The 24,827-nt window shown below is 34.2% G+C and overlaps 1 protein-coding gene across 9 annotated transcripts in view; it reads right to left on the bottom strand.

Annotated features, from left to right (window-relative positions):
• The window catches only part of LOC145247308 (uncharacterized), a 537,232-nt gene that overhangs the window by 189,539 nt on the left and 322,866 nt on the right, over positions 1-24,827 (bottom strand). For all 9 annotated transcript variants that reach the window (XM_080108929.1, XM_080108932.1, XM_080108933.1 and 6 more), the window contains one exon: positions 10,456-10,513. In XM_080108929.1, coding sequence (XP_079965055.1) covers positions 10,456-10,513 — 58 coding nt within the window. The remainder of the gene's footprint in view (positions 1-10,455; positions 10,514-24,827) is intronic.

Below are 24,827 nucleotides of genomic sequence, written 5' to 3'. Positions count from 1 at the left end.
CGTTTCATTATTTCTAGTCGCTACTTTGAAAATCACTCGAAAATGCGACTGTTTCACTCGCAATGTAAAGCCCTGGTGGTGGAAAACTTTCGTGAAAATTCAGATCTTTCTGATTTTTTTGGAAATTTTTAACAATAGCTATTAGACATCAATTTATAAATATGCCTAAAATTTCAGTTTCGTTTAAGTATTTTAAAGGGTTTTTAGATAGCATAACTAATCATTTTATGCCTGAAATTTGGATAATATTTATTAATCGGTGTCTAATATCTGTTGCAAACATTTTACGAAAATGGGAGATATCAGAATTTCCTTGAAGGTATTGCACCTCTATTTTGCCTCTATATGCACGAAATTAAATTAAACTAAATATAGCCTACTTTACCTATCTTACGGACAACAGCCATGTTCTAAAATTCGTAATGATTAACAGTGAATCTTATACATAAAAATATATGTACATAAACACATATTTACCTTTACAGAAGTATAGATATTAACATTTGAAAACGTAATTAGAATTATTCAAATATCAATTACATTAGCATAGGACAATTCTCCATGTTTTAAACATTTAATAAATATGAAAAATATCTATAAGAAATGTGACGCTATACTGACACAATATCTCCATTATAATAGCAAATGTTTTAAAATGTTATTTAATGTAATTTCATATATATTGTAAGGACGTACTTATATTTCAGAAATAAAAGCATTTCGATCTAAAACAAATTTACTATAATAGAAGGAAGAAGAAAAGAATCTTATTTCAGTCAATAGCAGACGACAAAACTTAAATCAATGACAAATATATTAAAGTGTTATATGAACAAAGTCATACCATTGCTCCTCCCCACACACACACTCTCTCTATATATACAGTGACGGGCATAAGTATTGGACACATGCTATTCTCGGTGTAAAATCTAGTTTATGTTTCTCTAATGTACTTAGTGATTAGATGTTCCTGGAGCTCAGCAATTCACAAAGGGTCTACAAATTGCTGAATCCGCATGCCATAAAGAACACAATAGAAAACGTAACATTAGAAAAGACAGAGCAGTCAGCATCTCTGACACAGCATTATCCCACAGGTGCCCAACATACGGGAAATACTTCAGAGCTCGAATCGGTCTAATCCTAACCTCTCCGAACCTAGACGATTATTATTGTGTAATTCTAATTGTCGTTTTTACCTCTTTCAGGTCTTGTTCATCGTAAACAGTAGACAAATTTTTTTTTTTTTTGTAATAAAGTCATCACTTATCAAGGCCCAGAGGCCACTCGGAGATAAAGGTGTACAGTAATCAATGGGATAATATTGTAGTAATCGCTAATAGTGGAGATCTGATAAAGTGTCTTACGTAAGGGGGCGGTTCATTAGGAACTTGTTTATGTTGGACTTGAAGACATAAACAACTGCTGGACAAATAAGAGTACAACCTTATCTACTAATGTGTACTTATTAATTTTGTTAAGTTTTATTATTTTATAAGCAAGACTTTTTGTTTGACAATTTACATTCAAGCTAGTTATCTGGTTTAAAGAAAGAAATGACTGTTTTTTTATTGTTTTTTTACACAGTGATCACCACTTATCAAGGCCCGGAAGCCACTCAGGGATAAGGGTTATTGCAAGTACATTACGTTAGTGTGGAGATTTGATGAAGTGTTTACTTAAGGGGGCGGTTCATTAGGAATTTGTTAACGTTGGACTTGAACACATCCAAGTTGTAGTCCAGTGGGAAGCAGGCAGACGGAACAGAGTTCTACAGGCGTGCAGTTTTAAGAAAGAAGCTTTGTTCATGGAATCCACGTTTTGATTTAGGCACAGATATAGAGTAGGGGAAATTTTTCACAGTGGATTCAGCTAGACGGGTGTTTTTCGTGAAAGATTGGCGAGGGGGGACCAGAGATTGGAGTTCAGACGAGCACCTGCCATGGATAGAACGATAAAACAAGGATAGGCTCGCAACGTCTCTTCTGTGAGAGAGAGGTTGCAGGGTAGAGAAAAGGGCATCCCCCAATAAGCCACGAAGTCTATTTTGTACTCTGTCAAGGCAGGATAAGCTGTTTTTAGCAGCTCCTGCCCAGATATGGCAACAGTATTCCATCCTTGGACGTACTTGGCTTTTAAATAGATAGAGAATTGCATCAGTAGCGAGATATCTTCTGGAGCGGTAGAAGGATCCCACCATCTTTCCAGCGACCTTGGCAACAGACTTGATGTACGTGTTCCATTTCAGATCAGGAGTAAAGGTCAAACCCAGAAGCTTGTCAAAACACGGGGCCTCACCCAGAAAAGTTAACGGATAGAAGTCAACATTCAAAATGGCGACCGGAACAGCAAATTCCTGCAAAAATATATTCCGGTGCAACAATTGCACGATCACAATCATCTTTACAAGCGATGGATGAACATGATAAATTCAGTTTTTTTGCTAATTTTTCAGTAATCCTGTCCTCCTTTGTGACGTTCAATTATTCTATCTTGCATATCTGGATATGTTTTTTAGTTTTTAGTCATTTTTAATTGTTGAATTGCAAAATGCACATGCGTCAGATGATTAGTAAAACAATCTTGTAAAGAATTGTATACTTCTCTGATCGATCAGAGATGATAACATCACAAAACTATCGAAAAGTTGAATATTTAAAGTCTTAAAATACAAAATTTCGGTTGGAAATTTGAAAAAAGTGTCATGGACTCATTACTTTTGCATATCGTAATTTTGAACTTTGATAAAAAAAAAAACAACAAAAACGAATTCAACCATAAGTTTTAAATTTTCTTTCCACATACAGGGTGAAATGATAAAATTGTCGCCCTAGAAAAGTCGACATGATTCCATTTCCGTTTGATGAAAACCGGTTTTCTTTTTCTGTTGTAAACCATCTACTAGTTGGCCAATTGTATACAAATCCCAAGAGCAATAGGAGCCTTCTATCATGTCTGAAAGTGTCACAATGTTCAACAAGCGAGATCAAATACGTGTTGCTGTAGAACTTATGCTCTCCACTAATCCAAGTTATGACAACAGGACCATTGCTAACACCCTCAAAATGACTCACTAGATTGCCACGAATAACAGAGACGTACACAGGGTGATGAAAATAAAGATTTTGGCCATGGTTATGGTCTTTGGTAAGGTTTCAAGTGAGGGCCACATTGTGCCACCTCACATCTTCAAAGTATGTGCGTTGGTGTGATTGGTCGGTGTGGCAACGGCAGAAGTATCACTCTGGCTTTCTCTCTTGCTCTGTTTGACTGGCAGCTTTTGTTTATGACTTATATTGACATTACCCACATTCCTTGATCAGAATCTAATTGTGCATTTATTTTGACATTCAATTTGAAATTTTAATTGTTTTATCACTCTGTTCTTTTAGTAATTCAAATCCAGTTAAAATATATTTCTTCATTGTATCATGATCTTGATTCTTCAATCTGAAATCAAGGCACCCATTTATATATATATATATATATATATATATATATATATATATATATATATATAATGCTCCTCATCTTGAGTTGAGCACATTGAGAAGTGATACACGAATTATCATTAGCGTATAAGCGATGCTCTTTGTGTAAACAAATCGAGCTTAGGTAATTTGGACGATGTCAAAACATCGTTAAACTCATGACTCATACAGCGGCTGCCGATAGCGTAGTGGTTAGGAGCCTTGACTGTTGTACAGATGGTTGGGTTTCAATCCTGGCTTGAGATAGTTGCCTGTCTAGCTGCACTGATCAGCTGTGAAACAGCGAAACATTACTTCATGTGGATGACTATATATATATATATATATATATATTAGCGTGGGGGAGGGCTTTGCCTGGCCATAAAATACGCTTAAATATGATATTTTAATTTGTCCAGATTTCGTATATATTATTATAGAGTCGTGATTTCAAAAGTAAAAAAAAAAATATTTAGGTTCCATCAGCTAAAATCGAAACTGAAACTATAGCATTCAAAGATGATGACGGTATCACTGTACCATGATACACATGTAAAGTGATTAAAAATTAAAAATGAACTAAGATAAATGTACAAAATGTATAACGAGCTTTTTTTTAATTTTGACTCTTTTTTGACACCTTAAAAACTATTTTAACCGGCTAAAGACCCATAAAAAATTCCAATCATTTGAGATCCTTAACGCCACTCTGCGACTTTTAGATTCAGAGGAGATAGAGTTTGAAAATATGGAGACAGACAGACAGACACATAGATGTTTATATATATATATATATATATATATATATATATCGAAGTATTTATACAAATATTGATGGCTACATATGTGCATACATGTTTCGGTAATCACCCGTGCTAGGGAGATTACGTCTTCAGCCCATGAATTTTCTGACCTGTCAGTTTTCGAAAAAAATTCATGGCCTGAAGACATAATCTCCCTAGCATGGGTGATTACAGAAACATGTATGCACATATGTAGCCATCAATATTTGTATAAATAACTTTAATATACCTGCTCTGTTTACTCATTGAGCACTTTTTGGTAGACACATGTTGCTTTATTGGATGTACCTCTGTGAATTAAACTTTACTGCCATAATATACACACACATTCGTGAACAAAAAAAAAAATGGGCCAAACAAATTTTATACATTTTATTGCATTAAAAGCTATATTGAACAAAGAACAATTGAACAAGAAAACTTAAACGAGACTAATAACACAGACATTTACTTTAATAAATGCTTAGGATGGAATCGCATTCCCTTTTGATTTCTTTAAAAGATCAATCCTTTTAGACATGCTCTCAACCAAAGTGAAACACTGTGAAGTAGTGATGCTATTCCATTTGCTTTGCACGGCTTCCCATAGTTTGTCATTGTTCAAAAAAGTTCTTCCATCCAATGCACGAGATATTATGGACCAATTATTTTGATAGGATTTAAATCGGGGCTTTGACCTGGCCAAAATATCACATTAATTGAATTATTAGAAAACCATTTTTTTGTGACTTTAGCAGTGTGTGCAGGGGCATTATCATGTTGAAAAAATAATGTTCTGAGATATTCCCAACTTCTGGATACTTGGTAACAGTTCTGTTTCTAATATTCGAATGTATTCCTTTGCATTGATTGACTTCTCACATCTAATGTTCCCTAACTCCTGCTGCAGTAAAAGTTCCCTATACCATTATCTCTCCATTCCCGTGTTTAACCGTCGTTTTTATGTAACTTGGTGGAAATCTTTCTCCAGCTTTTCGATTGCACCATTCGGGAGCATCAATAACAAGACAAAATCTGGATTCATCTGACCAGAAAACATTCCTGAACCAGTCTGTATCTTTCTTGCCATAATATGAGAAAAATCTTTTTCTACCATTGATGTTCTTCTTAGATAAAAATGGCTTCTTTGCACACCTTTTAGAAGAAAATCCCATTTCTTTCATTCGTCTAGATATTGTATATCTAGAAAGAGAATTTTCAGCCCCTGTTTTGAATTCTTTGCTATGGTCAGCATAAGTTTTCTTTCAATCCTTCAAAACAGTTAATATAAGTCTGTGGTCATCCTTAAAAGTGAATGCTCTAGGGCGACCAGATCCAGATTTCCTTTTTACCAAGCATTTTACTTCGAACCTTTGACCAATTCGCTTCACTACAGAAAAAGATGTTTTCACTTTTTCTTTTCTTAAAATATCAAAAATCTGCTTGTAAATCATGTTGGACTGCCTAAATCTTGCAATTCCGTTTTTTATATCCCTGCCAATATGCGGTCTTACCATTTTTAGGATTAATTTTTCCACTTATTATTATATGCTATAATAATAATGATCTGCAAAATAGAAATTTTCAGTTAAAATTAACAAAAATTCATGGAAAAATATTGAAAAATCGATTTCTTCCTTCTTTCACTCTTGGCCCATTTTTTTTTTTTTCGCTCATGAGTGTATATATATATATATATATATATATATATAATATATAAACATCTATGTGTCTGTCGAAACAGTACTGTATGTGGATGACTACAATGCTCCTCATCTTGAGGTGAGCATATTGAGAAGTGATACACGAATTACCATTAGTGTATAAAGCGATGATCTGTGTGTAAACAAATCGAGCTTAGGTATTTCGGACGATGTCAAAACATCATCAATTCACAACTTGCACAGCAGCCGCCGATTAGCGTAATGGTTAGGAGCCTTGATTGTCGTACAGGCGGTCGGGTTTCAATCCTGGCTTAAGGTAGTTACCTGTCTAGCCGCACTGATGAGCTGTGAAACAGCGAAACAGTACTGCATGTGGATGACTATATATATATATATATATATATATATGATAGATAGGTGTGCATATATTTTATCTTACTTCAGTGTAAAATCTCAGAATCAAGATGTCCATTCCTCGGACTAACACTTGTTCTCTTTTCGCAATACATGGATTTTGCTTAGTTCTCCCCGACTGCAAGAACTTTAGACACCAGGGTCGGAAAGTGGGATTGAGGGGCACTGACCTGCAAAAAGTGCCCGGGACGCCTAGTCGGCATTCCCTGGTGAGGGCGCCTCAGGCGATCAGCAATGAACTAACTCCTATTCAAAGAGCGAAGGCAAAGCCTTTGGAGGGTGGACCTCCTAGAACTGCACAGAGCTAAACTCCCACTGCAAAATCAACAGCACCCGGATCATTGCAGGGATTGTCTGATCTCTCTTGATTTTGGGAGCCAATTAAAAAAATCCCCGGCCGAGATACATAGATATTTTCGTCTTCCATTAAAGTTCTCCTTTACCTCTCAAACATTGATTTAATAAAAAGGTGGAGAACTTTATTTTCCTTTCCCCAAACGACCAGGATGCTCCTATATTAAACGCAATTCGAAAATCGCAATATTGAATTTCAAGTAAAACAAATGGTACCTACGTAATTGTCATGTCACAAAGAGTAACATATCCAAAAGTCACGGAAAACTGTTTAAACGTTGTCTTAAGGAGAATAGTTTCCCATCTCCCTGGAAAATCTCATCAGTATGCCCTGTATTTAAGAATTCAGGTGATCGCTCATCCCCCTCTCAGTACAGGCCAATAAGTCTCCTGTGCGTCATGAGTAAGTTGCTGGAATCTGTGTTAAATACAGAAGTAATCAACCATCTCAACAAAAATAACCTTCTTAGTGACACTCAATATGGTTTCCGTTCTGCTAGATCTACAGCAGATGTGCTTACAGTTATATCTCATAGGATTAGCAAATCTCTCGACGGAGGCAACCTTTCTAGGGCAATTGCTCTTGACATATCTAAGGCCTTTGATAGGGTATGGCATAAAGGTTTACTTCATAAGATCTCTAGCTATGGTATTGCTGGAAATGTCTTCTCAATTATTAAATCATTTCTTTCTGATAGGTTCATAAGAGTAGTAGTTGAGGGGCAAAAATCAGAAGCTCACAGTATTAATACCGGTGTCCCTCAGGGATCCATCCTGGGCCCAACTCTTTTCCTGATCTATATTAATGATCTTCCAAATCACATCCTTACATCATTTGTAGACATCTATGCTGACGACACTACCATTTATGGTAGCACATCTAAGACAATAAACGACCAAGTTCTCTCCAATTCTCTCTCCTCTGATCTTGAGCACGTAGTACAATGGGGTAAGGAGTGGCTGGTTACTTTTAATGCATCTAAAACCAAGCTTCTCTCTTTACATCATCAACATTCTGACCCACATCTGGCATCAATTAAAATGAATGGCTCTCGTCTTCAGGAGGCCTCAAGTTTTGACAAGCTTCTTGGCTTGACCATTACTCCTGATCTTAAATGGAACACGTACATCAAATCTGTTGCCTAGGCCGCTGGAAAAATGGTGGGATCTTTCTATCGATCCTGTAGATATCTCACTGCTGATGCTATTCTCTATTTATATAAGAGCCAGGTACGTCCAAGGATGGAATACTGTTGCCACATCTGGGCAGGAGCTGCTAGAAAGGACTTGGCCTGCCTTGATAGAGTTCAAAATAGACTTCGTAGCCTCGTAGGAGATGTCCTTTTCTCTTCCTTGAAACCTCTATCTCACAGAAGAGATGTTGCGAGTTTGTCTCTGATGTATCGTTATTTTCATGGAAAGTGTTCGACTGAGCTTCAATCTATGGTCCCCCCCTCGCCAAACTTTCACAAGAAACACTCGTCTAGCTGTAAACACTATCAAAAATTCCCCCACTCTTTATCTGTGCCTAAACCTAAACGTAGATTCCATGAACAGAGCTTCTTTCTTAGAACTGCACGCCTGTGGAATTGTCTTCCGTTTTCCTGCTTTCCGGCTGGCTACAATATGGTTGTCTTTAAGTCTAACGTAAATAAGTTCTTGATGAGCCGTTCGATATAAGTTATCAAATTTACCAAATTTTCATTACTAATGATTACTATATTGTCCAATTTCTAATGTACACTCTTTAACCCTTATCCTTGAGTGGCCTCTTGGCCTTGATAATGTGGTGATGCCTATGTAAAAAAAAAACAATGAGGTAGAAAAATAATTAATGTTTGTACGGGCAATAAAATTTGTCAGACATTTTGAATTACATTCTGGTCTCTTTTTTTTTTAGTAAGCAAAATATAGGTCCAAAAACAAGTCTTCACTCTAATAGGTTCCACACTGTCAACCAAGCTCCAATTCCTGTCCCATCACCATAATTTTTTTATCTTTGTGTTTGTTTTACAAGTATGTTAATGGAATGTGCTCTAAAGAACTCATAGCACTGGTGCCTAGTTGACATAAATATCCTTGACTTACTCAGCCAGCAGCAAAATACTACGCCTTAACTGTAAAGGTTCCCCGATATATGGAGACCCTTCTACTCTGAAAGTTTCTTCCCTCCTCAACTTCATATGGATACAGATTAGCTAAGAGACAGACAATGGAGATGGATGAGAACTCAGTTGACCGGGGAGATAATTAAGTTCTGTTGCTTACGTCATGTGACGAATGTAATTCAAAATGTCAGACAAATTTTATCCCCTCCCCTATAAATTTTATCGAAAACTGTTTTTCATTAATAATTATTTTTCTACCTTATCGTTTTTCTGTAATTTTTGGATATGTTGCTATTTGCTAAATGGCAATTACGTAGATACCATTAGTTTTAGTTGGAATTCAGTATTTCGTTTTTCGAATATCTAGATTGTTAGACTTTGAAATTTAATACCTGTATCCTACTTTTCTGACTGTACTAACATGTAGAAATTTAAGTACAATGTGAACAGATCTTTTGCTGCTCAACTCCCTATTTAAGTGTTCCTGTAGGCATAGTTCCTGATTCACAATAGCTTATTATGTCTCAGTGGAGATCGGCCTTGTTTGAGGTGAATACAAGTATTAAAACAAGGACATTCACAGCAAGAACTCGTCTCTGACAATAGCTCCTAAGAACATGTCTTTCTTCTGTCATGTGCCTAGCATCAACCAGAATTTCCATGAACAGAGTTTCTGAATTTACTCCATCCATTCTAATTTTTGCAATCACACTAACACCTGCTCCACCCTGTCCTCCAATAGTATTACTAAGGTAAAAAAAAATCTAGATTAGGTAACCTCAGAGAAAGATTATATCTGGCCAGTATGGGGACTGGGGAGATGTATGCAGAACAGGAGACTTTGGTAGTATGGCCACATTGAAAGAAAAAACTTCTGAATAATCTGATTATCTTTTCTATCCAGTTATACTTTATCAACGTCTGAGTTATAATCTATTTCCATAGTCTGCCTTTTTTTTTTTTTTTAACTCACATTCACCCCCCCCCCCAATAAAGCATATCGCCACTTGGACATAAATGGGCTACAATTTGGGATTATGTCTAGGAAAGATTAATATCTACACATATGAAGTTGGTATGCGTATATGCTTGTATATTTGTATCAACAGGATTCATTCCTAAACTTATTAAACCAACCATCATAAATTTTGGAACATTGCTGTTTGGCGTAAGGTATCCAAATATGGACTATATTTAGTTTGGTGCAAAAGGGATAAAAAGAGGGTGGAATCTCTATGAAAATTCAGATATTTTCAATTTTTTGTGAAATTTTAACATCAATTAATAAATATTCCTGAAATTTAACTTTTATTTAAAGATTTTACAGTGCTTACATGGCAGGTACAATATGGACACAACTTTCTATATTAAAATACAAATATTTCAGATTTGCATTAAATTTGAGACACAGTCATTAGACATTAAGCAAGATGCCCCGAATTTCAATTTCCTTTTTGATGGTGATCCTAAAATGATTCATAAAATGGCTGAAGTAGTTCTTCAGATGAAATTAATGCACCCTGTAAGCTGATTGGCCAGTGTGTAACCAAATCACCTAGCAGGGAACATTATCCGTGAGAGAAAATAAGTCTTTATTTATGATTGCTAGTTATTGACAAAAATAAAACCAAAGAAATCGTAGAATGCAACAAAGTGTACTTACATTTGTGAACCATGTGAAGAGAGGGCTGCCCCCGAAGGAATCTCACTTAAAGTGTTAGCTGAAAAAAAAAAAAAAAATTATCGAAATTATGAATAGAAAAATAATTATTCCATTTGTATTATTCACATTACTGTTCTCTGTACTTATCCGGTGTACGACCTAATCTCCGGCAGTTTTTTTTTTTTTTTTTTTTTTTTACAAAGTGGTCATCACTTATCAAGGCCCGAAGGCAACTCGAGTACAGGGGTTAATGTGTGTGCAGTAGTCATTAGGACAATAACATTGTAATCGTTTGTAGTGAAAATTTGGTATAATTAGATTTGAGAAGACGGCTCAACAAGAACTTGTTTACATTGGAATTGAAGACTATAGTGTAGTCAACTAGAAAGCAGACCAGTAGAACAGAGTTCCACAGTAGGGCAGTTCTAAGAAAGAAGAATCCATGTTTAGGTTTAGGCACTGATAGAGAGTGGAGGAAATTTTTGATAGTGGTTTTGGCTAGACCAGTGTTTATTGTGAAAGATTTGCAAGGCGGGAGAGGGGGGGGAATAGATTGGAGCTCTCTGTGACTTGCGGTCATTTCCTAGGCTCAAGAAAAACTTTAAAGGCTGTCTTTATGAGACAACAGAAGAGATGAAAGAGGCTGTGACGAGGGTCATTGGCACGCTTACACAAGAGAACTTCCATGCGACCTTCCCGAAGTTGTTGGAACTGTACAACAAGTGCATTGCAGCCGGAGAAGATTACTTCGAATGGGGATTAGTTTCATGTGTGAACTATCAATAAAAGTGGTCATATGAAAAAGTCTAGAAACTTATTGAAGGCACCTTGTATGGCTTTACTTTATATATGAGAAGATTACGACAAAGGCACCTCGTCATAACATCGAATTAAATTATAATTAGATTATCTTTATAATTCGTGTAAACTTACTTCCAAATAGATCCAAAAATTTTAAACCTTAACGTGTAGAGCTACCCCCCCTTTTGTTTTTCCTTCCAAAACAAGGCAACTTTTACACCTGACGAAGATCTGAGGTCACATCGACCAAAATATATTGCCCTTGATTTATTGTCAGGGTCAAGGATATGCGCTGCATGGAGTGAAATGATATGAGAATAACACAAGGGATATGTAATTTGAGTATTAAAGACACGTCTAGATTCGGTAACCTCAGAGAAAGATTATATCTGGACAGTATGGGGAGATGGGTGGAGAACAGGAGACTTTGGTAGTATGGCCACATTGAAAGAATGGGTAAGAGTTCTTGGCTTAGTAGACGTAGAACAACAGGGGTTAGTTAGTCAAGGAATGCCAAGTAAAATAAGAGAGGAAGTGACATGAATGAACTTGAAAGAAAGATGGATAAATAAAAACCTGGCCAGAGATAAGTTAGTTTAGAAGTCAATTTCTAAAAGCCATACAACACATGTCAGTATGTAAAATGGACATTAAACCGATGATGATGATGTTGACGATAATAATGATGACGTCGGTGATGATGATGGTGACGATGATGATGAGAGTTCTTGGGTTAGTAGAAGTGTAACGTTACACACATGTTAACATGTAGACCCAACACGCTGTAGTTTCCGTCGCTAAGGAGACAAATACAAGGAATAGAAAAAAAAAATTCAAGTCGTTGCTTCAGGTTTAAAAAAAACACACAAAAAACCTTTATTTCTCATTCTCCCGCCACACGTGACTTCTCATTACAGCTGTGACGTCACTGACGTCTTTAATGTGATCGTGATTCTTTCTAACGTGATCCCTGATCTGTGTACACGTTTTTCTTTTCATAACCTTTTTCTTTCTTCCTTACCATGACGTCATCTCGCACACAGCTCGGTCATTTGCATACCACTGTCATACACGTATCAGCACTCCATTACAATGGAGAGCAACAGCAGTAGCAAGGTCAGTTTCGGAAGTAATATGAATGAACTTGAAAGAAAGAGGGATAAATAAAGGCCTGGCCAGAGATAGGTTAGTTTAGAAGTCAATTTCTAAAAGCCATACAATACATGTCAGCAGGTAAAACAGACCGTAAACAGATGATTATTATTATTATTATTATTATTATTATTATTTACTCACTAGGAGTAGTTATACTAGCCATCAAAGATTTCTTTTTGAAAACAACTTGTGGTGTTCTTTGGAGTGACAACAAGCCTCCTCAGATTTCCAGGACTCTCCACTTCTTTCGATAAATTTTGTAAAAGAATTTGGTTTATCGCAACAGCTGCTTACCATTGATTTCTTGTTATCAGCGACCATTGGTCTTCACTGGAATTTGGGTGGCAATAAGCTTCCCCAAGATCCCAGTCCTCTTCGCACTCAACCAGTGGAGATTTGGCAAGTTCTTTTTTCTCTCCTCTGTCTTTCCATCCTCTTTTTATTATTATTGGCTTACAAGGAGCTTTCACACAGGCCACCATCAAAGGTCTCATTGAATACAGCCTGTGGTATTCCCTAGAAGCTGAGTGACAACAAGTCTCCCTAGATGTCCATTACTAGCGATTACTACGATATTGTCTCATTGATTACCGTACACGCAATAACCCTTATCCCCGAGTGGCCTCCGGGCCTTGATTCCTTGTAAAAAAAAAAAAAAAGAAAAGATTTTTCAGTACTCTCCCCCTCTTTCGATACCATTTGCAAATAAATTTGCATTATCGCAACAGCTGCTTGCCATTGATTTCTCGTTGGCAGTAGCCATTGGTCTTTATAGGAATTTATGTGGCAATAAGCCTCCCCAAGGTCCCAGTTCTCTTCGCACTTATACAGTGGAGGTCTGGTCAGTGCTCACTCCTCTGTCTTTTCTTCCTCCTTGACTACTTGGTCTCACTCTTTTTTTTTGGGGGGGGAGACAGTGATGTGGGAATGAGGGTGGGGTTAGAGGACTTATAGGTATGCAGCTTCAATGTTCTTGGTTCCATGTAGTACTTCATGTTTTGTCTTTGTAGCAGTCTGTCCGGTCTACGGTTGTGGTTCATGTGTGTTAGTCTCCACATTCAAGGGTTTTCCTTAATATTTCAGCTGTTTTCATTATTGTTGCTCGTTGTATTTTTCCAGTTTTTATTATTATTATTATTATTATTAACCTTTTCGTTGGGGTTTTAGTCACAAGGCTAAACTGTCTTTTTTTGTAGTTGTTCTAAAGTAACATTTTTGAACATGCAAATATAAAAAGCTCTGAAAATGATTTGTAAACCAGCTGTTAATTTGAACGTCATTTATAAGTGAAAATAATTTGGAAAATGACAGCCATAGGAATGATGAATTTCTTTCAAGTTATTGCCACCAGGTGGCGCACGTCATGTCATATTTTTTTTTTTTTTACATGTTAATCAATTTTATGTTGGGGTTAAAGGTATTGTTATGGTGATCGTCAGATGACTGTAGTTTTCAATTGGGACAACATATACATCTTTTTTTTTATCTAAAATATTTAAACATGATAAATAATCAACAATTTATCAGAAAACGAAACTAACTCGGAATTTCGATTTTCCCAAATGTGCAGACTGACAAGAATGACAAAAATGCCTGCCACCACCACCAATAGTAATAATCACTATCGGGACCTGTGGATATTCCACAGGGGACCCATTCATATGTAATACATTCATGTTAATATTCTGCAGATGTTCAGCGTAAATGGAGACGCTCTGATATTTTTCTAGATTTTTTGTTAATATACAAAAGTATTTATCTAAACTAGCAGGGACGCCCGGCATAGCCTGGTCATAAAATACGCTTAAATATGATATTTTAATTCTTGCAGATTTCGTATATATCATTATAGAGTTGATGTTCTATCAATTTTTATATGTTATAATGTTGCGATTTCAAAAATAAAAATATATATCCATATGACTTGGGTGCATTAGCTTGAATCGAAACTGAAACCAAAACTCATCAAAAAATATATGTAACTTGAGTTCCTTTAACTATAGTCGAAACGAAAATCAAACTTATGAAGAATACTTGGTAAAATTATTTATAAAAATAAATAAATAAATTACTGGAGTGCCATCAGCTATAATCAAAACCGAAACCAAAACTTATGAAGAATTCTTGATAAAATTATTTATTACAAGAAATGGAAGTCCATAATAATTAAACGACAGTCACTCGGATGTAAGCGTGACGCACAAAATAAATAACACACACACTATCCTATTAATATATAGATATTTATAATAATATAATTTACATTTATGTATGTGTGTGTGTGTATATATGTGTGTGTGTGTGTATATGTGTGTGTGTATATACATGTGTGTGTGTGTGTGTGTGCGTTTGTTTGTGAGTGTATATGTGCATGTGTGTCTATATGTAAATATGAATGTACATACGTATATATGTATAAATAATATATGTGTATTTGTATATATCCTATTTATACAATATATATATATGTATATATGTATATATATATATAATATTTTGATTGCAAAAATTCCCCTCTGAACCAAATTACCATAGGTTTGGAACAACAGATGCCACATACAAATTTATTGTGTCTAGACTATTATCCACTGCATTATGTAACTTTACAACTTCATTATATACAGATTCAGGCCTTATAATAAAATCCTACAATTCATCCTAGGAGAGAAATCATCACTTTTGCCAATAACATTAGAGGAAGTAGTTTCTATTTTTCTCTCTAATTCATAAATGCTCACACCGTCCCCCACTGTACACCGCATAAAATTACACACAGTAGACTTGTATTGCCCCGTCACCTTTATTAACGGATTCATAAACTCATAGAAATAACGTTCTCTTCCGATTCTCAGATTCACAAAATAATAATTTTGCAAATTCCACCCTTTCTCATTGGATGCCAGCTGTAATTTTCTTATTCTAGATTTTAAACCTTCAGAAATAATGAATGTTAAAGGATTAGACAAAACATATCGTCTGCACGACAAACGTTTCTGAAAGCCATCTTAACATGGGCAGGTTGAGGGGGGGGCACCAGCAACAATCGTACTTTTTTAATGCGGTGGGTGGGTGGGATGCTTCCACCAGGCAATGCCGGTTAACGGATCCTACTAGTATATAATAAAAAATATATAAATAAAATGTGTGTGCGTAATAGCAAATATAATAATAAAATAAATAAAAGGCAATTTAGACCCCTAAGTTTACTGGAGATTTAGCACCTGCATAAGCAGACTTACCAATAGAAAATTCACAATTATAAGAGAAAATTGAATTATAACAGTGAAAATTTTTTAAATATTAAATAAAAAAAAAAAAAAAAGGAAACCTTAACTTAAATTGTTAAATAGAAAATGGGAATCATTAGCTTTTTACCATGTCGTTGTTACAGAGATTAAAAAGTCATAGCTCTCCAGTATAATATAATCATAATCTTTGATTTTCATCTTCATTAAATGACTGGCCTCAAATAAGACCAGAGGTATTTTGTCACCTGACGATGTTTTTACAGATTGAAACAGTAAATTTATTGTAGCAACTTATGGTGATTTTGTTTACCTAAATTGAATGAAATAACATCTTGCTCTTTTTAATTGATCACTATCAAAAACCCTGTTAAATTTCAATGGTTTTTAGATTGGAATATTTTCAACCTGGAATATATATCTATATAATTATAAAACTCAAATGACCTTGTAACGAGTGATCTAACCCACTTTCCGGTTTACAATATTAAAGTGCGCATGCGCGCATAAACATTAACCCATAACAATGTAAACAAATAAACACCAATCGCTTCTTTTGCAGATTTTGACCTGCACACTGAAATATTAACGTTATTATTTCAAAATTATTTTTTAACATGGGAAGAGTGGGGGTGTTTTGCAACTATTCTTTATTACAACTATACTGTCGCTATTTTCTTACAACTAAACAACTTTAACCTGTTGACAAACATAAGAACAATTGTAGTAAAGCCAAGACTACTACTACTCTCTATCCGTCTCTCTTCCTTCCTTCTTTTTTTTATTTTTTGTTTACATTTCTAGATACAAAATAGTTGTGCGAGAACGGTGAATTTGTTGACACATTTACTAATCTGTTTCAATAATAGTTTTATTTTATTTTATTTATTTAGGTTTTATTTTTTTGCTTCAGGTTTTATTAATTTTTTTTTTAAGATTTTAAGTTTCTATAACTTGGTTGAAGGATTCCAATATGGGTTTTTCATTCTTATATTTCTCATCGGTAGGTTCATGTGTGTTTTTGCTGCTAAATGACTTTTGTCGGCGTTCGATTCGTAGGAAAATCATGTTTAATTTTTTATTTTTGAGCGATTATTCGGAAAAATAGGTAACTTTACACGAATAGGGAGGATTTTTTTTTTCATGTTTGAGTAATCCGTCCGTGATTTTTCATTTTAATATACTTTCATAGAAATGTTTCTGTTATGTCAAAAAAAAACTATTCTCTTTACGTCACAAGTGTCACGCTCACACATGAATTCCATAGCTAATATAACATACTGACCCAACGGGTCATGAGTAGTCTAGTGTGTAGATATATATATATATATATATACACGCACATCTATATATCAATAAAAGTTAAATTGTGTGTGTGTGTGTACATTTCTCTATCAAACTACTCTGTCAATTTTCAGTCTACTGACTCGAGATTTGACATAAGGGGTATTGAGATTTGGAAAAATCTTTTTAATCCGTTTTCAGCAAGAAATTTTGCTGTTAAGGGGTCAAAGTTCAACGATTTGACTCTTGAAAACTCTACCAAACTTCTCCACCAATTTTGGGTCTAAACACTTGAAATTTTAGATGTAGGTTATTTGGACATGGATCAAACTTTTTAATTTTATTTGAGCCCGAAACAATAAATGTTAGGTGGTCAAATTGTGGTCAAAGTTTTTTAAAAATTTGACCTCTGCGGTCTTTACCAAATTACTCAGCTAATTTTTGGTCTAAACATTTGAAATTTTTCATAAAGTGTATTCAGCCATAGGGCAAGCTTTTTAATCGGTTTTTAGGCCAAAATCAAATTATTAAGTTAGATCCATGTCCAAGGAACCTATATCTAAAATTTCAAGTCTTTAGACACAAAATTGTCGAAGTTTGGTAGAGTTCTCAAAGGTCAAATCGTTGAACTTTGACCCTTTAATCGCCAAATTTCTGGCCGAAAACCGATCACATCGATTTTCCCAAATCTCAGTACTCTGTATATCAAATTTCGAGTCTGTAGACTTAAAATTGACAGAGGTATTGCGTAGGGAAATGTACACACACAGACACACAGACAGACACTTTCACTTGTATAGATATAATAGATAGATAGATATATCTATAAAAATGAACGTGTCTGTGTGTGTATCCGCGTGTCTGTGTACCAAATAACTCCGTCAATTTTAAGTCTACACACTCGAAATTTAATATACAGAGTACCGAGATTTGGGAAAGTCTTTGTAATCTGTTTTCGGCCAGAATTTGGCTGTTAAGGGGTCAAAGTTCGACGATTTGACATTTGAGAACTCTACCAAGCTCCTCCGCCAAGTTTGGGTATAAACACCTGAAATTTTAGATATAGATTTCTTGGACATGGATCTAACGTAATAACTTTATTTGAGCTCAAAACGATAAATGTTAAGGGATCATAATAGGGGTCAAATTAAAAAAAAATTTGACCGCTTCGGTCTCTACCAAATTACTCAGACAATTTCTGGTCTAAACATTTCAAATTTTACATAAAGTGTATTCAGAGATAGGGCAAACTTTTTAATCGGTTTGGGTCGAAAATTTGAGTTACCAATATATAAATGTATGTATGTTTGCATGTCTGCCTAAAACTTTTGACAGATTTTTACAAGATCAGTATCGTTTTGAAGTTCGACCTTTCAGACGACAAATATTGAAAAATTGGCTAAAAACATTAATATCTTCACCTTCAACTGGGCACTTTTTTACGGGGGGGGGGTCGCTTTTTTCGCCGATATTTTCGAAAGTCATCCTCTGCTTTCGATTGTCTAGCCTTAATTAAAACCTACTACGTCACTTCCAATTTGGCGGTGGTCGTAACAGCAAAGGCATCACTTGTTCCCCATTCTTTTCCTCCTTCACGGTACGGGTTCGAGCCTGCCTTCCTACTACCACTTTTTTTTTTTTTTTGCACAACATACACCTCCAAACACACAGGCAACGCCGGGCTGAAATGCTAGTCTATATATAAATACAGATATTTATATTGAAGTTTACCATTGCGTATTTTAGGCAAACACTACATCCTTTTGATTTCATTTCTTATATATATATATATATATATATATATATATATATATATGACTTTATACCACCAGTTTATAGTTTAGTAATAAGGATGATAAAACAAGGTGGGGATAAAAATAAAATATTAAAACAGTTAAATAAAGCATTTGTTCGTTATCCTGATGCTTTTGAATCGTTTAAGATAAACCAGACTATATTAATAAAGGAAATCCAAAACTATATTAGCAATGTATAAAATGTATTCATAATTACATATAATAAATTTATATTAATAAAAAAAATTTAAAAAAGAAAAATGTATATATGTAAAAATATTTTTAACCATTATATATCTAATTTTAAATAAGAATGTAAATATACTAAATACTAATCATAGTGGGGGTGATAAGTAGTTAAATGGATTAATCCTAATCTTATAAATACAAGACTGATAAATTAAAAAATGTATCTATTTTAAATGTGGAAATTGATGAATCGCACAGGTAAGAAATTCATTTTTATAGTATGAAAAGGTTAGTAATTGCAATTAAGAATAGGAAATTGGATCAAATGTTTGAAACATGTCTTCTTCCTAAGATTAAGGGTGGTGGTGTTTGATCAACACTGCTGGGGAGCCATGATGTAATATACTGTTTTGTTTTTAAATTCCCGAAACAGTGTTTCATGGTAAACAACTGATGATCCCTTGATAAATAAATTATTGGTATTATAGTAAATTCGAGAGCGAGTTGATGCAGTGATTGCAGGTGATTAAATAACTTACTGACTAGATGGTTTTCTAACGAAGGATAAAAGATATTTTTTGTATAGTTTTAAAGGTTAAAAACTTCCAAGACTATATATATATATATATATATATATATATATATATATATATATATAGTAATAAATACAAATACTACATATCTAAAATAAGATTAGGTAATTTGAATTATCCACATGGATCCATAGTGCAATGGATAAAAGCGTTAATTAACAATCAGTCTGAAATGACAGTTTTCTTCTGGAGATTGAAGATTTAATCCTTACTGATAATAATTAAAAATCGTATAATAATTAACAGTTCTACTTCGACTGTACCAAAATCTTCAGGCTGCAGGAATTAAAGAAATGGTACCTGTACAGTTTAATTAAGATATTAAAAAATGAAAATATCGAAAAAAAAAAAAAAAAAAAAAAAAGGTTATATTGTATGTATCCGTTATGGGCTGAAGATCTCTGAAAAAAAAATTCACTTAATTTGATCGAGTAGTTTTTTTGTTTTTTTACAGCGGAAAAGCACGTTTTTATGAAGGTAGCTATCTTTGAATTTTTTGAACAAGCAATGGGGAGATAACTCAGTTTAAAGCGCCAACACTCCCTCCCCATCTTTAATACTAGCTTTTCTTCCTAAAAATCGAAACATGACTACCTTTTGCTCAGTATCATAACAAATTGTTTTTTTTCGCTGTAAAAAAATAAAACTACTTCATCAAATTAAATGAAAAAAATTTTCAGAGAACTTCATTTCATAACGGATACGTACAATATAACTTTTTTTTCGATATGTTCATTTTTTAATGTCTTGATTAAACTGTACAAATATCAAAGTGAAAAAATTACAGTACGAAATTCTGCATGTTTAGTTACGGAGGTTTGACCAAAACATTCAAAAGTTAGAAAAGATGCATTTGAAGAGAGTCAGAATTTACATTGGTCAAAACGCTGAGAAAATTATGGAATTCAAACTTAATTGTGAATTTAATTAAAATTTAATTAAAATTTTGTTAAAATTTCATTAAAATAGTAAAATAAAAACAAATCAAATTATAAATTATTGCATATGTTACCTTAATTATAGGTTGAACTTGTGACTGAAAAATATAAAATCCAGGAATTGTGATTTAAAAAAAAAATTTTTTTTTTCCCCCAAATAAAAATCCAAGACAAAGAAACTTGATCCTTTCTCCAGGGAATTAATTTCCAACTGATAATTTTAGCGCTGGACTAAAAAACGTTTTTATCTCTTTCAAAACTAGTTTACGGGTTTTCTCCAAAAATGATTTGGTCACAGGTGGTAGACTGTGACAACGCGAGAAACTATATATATATATATATATATATATATATATATATATATATATATATATATATATATATATATATATATAAAATGTTTGTTTGTAGATGTCATTTATTTGTTTATTTTGTTTGCGATGTTTTTTTAAACAAATTCAGTTATTTGTATGAAAGAGCATTTTTAATGTTAGGAATAATTTCCCCTTCACTGCTGTGATGCTGCCAGATTGAGAGAGACATATATTTTACGTGTCTTGTCATTTATGATTCATCAGCATGGTCTATCAAGATTCAAAACAGTTTGTTGCATGCCTATATATGGGACAATAAATCGAAATCGGGAATTGAAAAATCGGAACTTTTGGGAGCATTGGAAAAAATTGTGCCTGGTTTCCGATGCCAAAAACGATTCTTTTAATTAACTTCTTTATTTGATTTTGTTTTAAACGAAACCTTCTACTGCTTATGGTAATGATAAAATAATAAATATTTATTGGTTTTAAACTATCAGTAAAACGAAAGTCAATAGATCAACCCCCACCTCACCCCCACAAATGTATTTTTAACTTTGAGAAAATATCTGCATATTTAACATGCGCTTTTAGATGGTAGTCGGGGGGGGGGTGAGAGAAATAAAAACTCGATAATAAAACATTTAGATATTTATAAAGTATCAGAATCAGTACTTTAGTTTAGTACAGAATCGGGAATAATATTGGAATCATTCAATCACTAATTGTTTTTTTTTCTGTCCTTTATCCCTATCATATTACCCCTCCCCCCCCCACACACACAGACACACACCACCACCAACAACAATATATATATTCTTTTCCATTTCAAATTTGAATGTTTTCAAATCGGTGTTGTCTTTTTAACTTTACATTTGTATTATGCCGGATTTTTATTATCTTCTGACGAGAAGCATTTAGGTTCGAAATGCCAAAAAATGCCTGAAGAGGTTTACTCTTTTTTGTAAGCCTTATCGACGACTTGATAATGTAATAAAGTTCCTGTAACTTTATTCTTTGTATTCTTAACTTATTCTACTCTCTTTTTCTAAATATATATATATATATATATATATATATATATATATATATAGACACAGACAGATATAGAAAGGTATATACTCACAAGTATTTAAATAAATATATATAAACACGATTAAACACACATATTTATCTCTACAAAGTTAGGTATGTGTATATGTTTACCTATTTTTATGTGCAGTATTTACTTCTAAAGTGCGGCATAATCACGTTGACACAACGGTTCCTGCTGGATCACCGAAGTTAAGCAACATTGAACCTGGTCAGTACTAAACGGGTGACCATTTGAGACTGTATGTGCTCTCTGCTTATCTCGGCATTGTTTCCAGTCACTCTGGACTTCTCCTTGCCACTGAACTCAAACAGTGCTGATTCAGGTGAGGTGTGGTTGGGAATTGTGCGACCTTTGCCTCACAATGACATGCGCTACTGCCCCTAAGTCTTTCGAGACTGCATCAAAAATCGAAAAATAATTTACTTCTAAACTAATTAACCGATCATTTTGAATTTTGGAACACAACTGCTAGGTGTAAGGGCTTGTAATGTGGACTATGTTTAGTTTGATTTATCTTTATGTGAAAAGGTAACAAAAAAAAAGCGAAAAACCTTCTGAAAATTCAGTATATATCCTTACTTTTGCCCACTCTCTCTATTTCTTTATTAAGGTTCCATCCTCTATCCATAGCCTTGAGCCCCTGGATGAGCATAGGCCATCTAGAACTTTTTAGATGATTTTGTAGCGAGGAGTTTTTTTTTTGGGGGGGGGGGTGCTGGCCCCACATCCAACCTTCCCAGAAGGTACATACAGCACCTGGCTTTCCCAAATTGTCACCCATCTTGTAATGGCCAGGCTAAACAGTGCTTAACTTCGGTGATCTGGCGATAACCGGTGTGTCAACGTGATTGTACCATACATTGTTAAGGTTCGGTATGTATGTATATATAGTGTTTTTTTTGTTTTTGTTTTGTTTTTTAGAGGCGGCGAACTTTAAATTAAAACAGCTTACAGAATAATATTTTATCATAAAAATGTGGTTTATTCCAAAAATTAATTCTTGACATTTATAATTTAAATACGTGCGGCTTGTGCATATATGGCGTAATATAGAGATCAAACTTTCACAAACCCTACGCATTAAATTATTTTGTATTTCAGCAATAAAGCATCAAAGGTTGTCTATTATGTCTGGTTTATCAGTTGCAGACATGTGATTTTACATATCCCCAAAGAAAACAATTTAATGAGGTTAAGTTGCACGAATAAGGTGGCTCATTGACAGGCCTTTTTTTTCTCAGTAAATTGATTGTATCATTTATAATTTGCAAACGCTGCTTGGGTGTCAGTCTCTTCATTATGAATTGCCAAACCAAGCTAAACTCTAAATATCCGATAGTTTCCAAATCTGCTATTAAAAAAATCAGAGCCATCAATTTAAAATTATCTGTCTCTAAAAAAACGTGAGGGATTCACTTCTAAACTAATTAACCGATCATTAAGAATTTTTGAAGATAACTGCTAGGCATAAGGACTTGTAATGTAGACTATGTTTAGTTTAATTTAGTTATAGGTAAAGGATAGTAAAAAAGTGGCCATATATTAGTGTCAGATTAGTCACTAGGATGTTTTTGAATTTTTTAGATGAAGATTGGTCATTCGTATTATTTAAATTCATGAGACTATTGTTCTCATCTTGAGTGTCATTTTCACAACATTTCAGTCGATGTAACCTCCGATCTTCTTCAGGTGTATCTTGTCAAACTTGGGAATGTTTCTGTTGAACTCGGGAATTTGGATGGAATTTCGAGTGAAACCCTTAATTTACTTCATGGAGGTAGCATGTTCTTGTTCCATCAGCCATGACTGGATAGAGATCCTAAGTAATTTGCAATTATATTTTTGTGAATTACTTAGGACCCTTATCCAGTCATAGTTGACGGAACAGAGCATGTTACCTCCACGAAGCAAATAAAGGGCTCAATTTGAAATTCCGTCCAAATTCCCGAGTTCAACAAGATACACTTGAAGAGGGTCGGAGGTTACATCGATCAAAACGTTGTGAAAATGACACTCAAGATGAGAACAGTAGTGCGATGAATTCAAATAATTCCAATAGTCATTAGGAATATGGAAAAGGGAATATTTCTGTATTGTTAGCAGTGGGTACGGTTTTAGTGAATAGCATTTCTCGAAGATGGCCAATATAAATTTTTATTAATATTGTATGTACGAGGGGCATTTCAAAAGCAATGTTCATATTTTTTATTCCGCCCAAATGTATAAAAGGTGATTGTAAATAGAATTGCTATGATGACTGAACTTATGCATTCATGACCTGAAAGTTTCATTTCTCTGTTGAAGATATTGACAGTGTGAGACTCTAAGAAGGCAACCTCTGTCATGGACGTGCGTCAGAAGCAGAGATACGTTATTGAATTCCTGGCAAAAGTGTATTGAGAATAGTGGCCCTATGTAGAAAAATAAATTCTGGAGTACAAAAGGTCGCTCATTTTAATAGTCCCACTTCCATCTTTGTAGCTCTTTAACTTTTTCAGTAAAAAAAAAAAAATTTGAGGCTTTATGTTTTATTAGATTTTCAGTTTTTACTTCAAAAGTGCTCAATATCTGAGTAGAGCTCTGCAGTAAAGTATGAAATATATTTATGGTAATTAAACTACACAGAGGGGTCCACATTTTATCCTTGCAGGGAATCACCAGGCTAAGTACAAAGATTTTTTTGTTAATGACTGCTTTTATATGGTGTTTAGTGTTGCTAACTAACCAATCAGATAGTTGTTATTTCCCTCCCACTTGTTAATGTTTTCATTAGTTAATGGTTAAATTTCTTACAAGGACTCGCCTAACGTTTAATTGACATATTTTTCTTTTCTTTGAATTTGCTTTCATAGATGTGTTGAATTAACATCCTATCTATAATTCTTTTGTTTTGTTTGGGTGCTGCATGCTTTCATAGATGTGTTGAATTAACATCCTATCTATAATTCTGTATGTTGCTTG

The sequence above is a fragment of the Euprymna scolopes genome, chromosome 25, assembly GCF_053919585.1.
Source record: "Euprymna scolopes isolate OS-2025 chromosome 25, ASM5391958v1, whole genome shotgun sequence".
In the NCBI taxonomy this organism is placed as follows: Eukaryota; Metazoa; Mollusca; class Cephalopoda; order Sepiida; family Sepiolidae; genus Euprymna; species Euprymna scolopes.
Note: the sequence above shows the minus strand (reverse complement) of the source record. Positions and strands in the feature narration are given on the sequence as shown.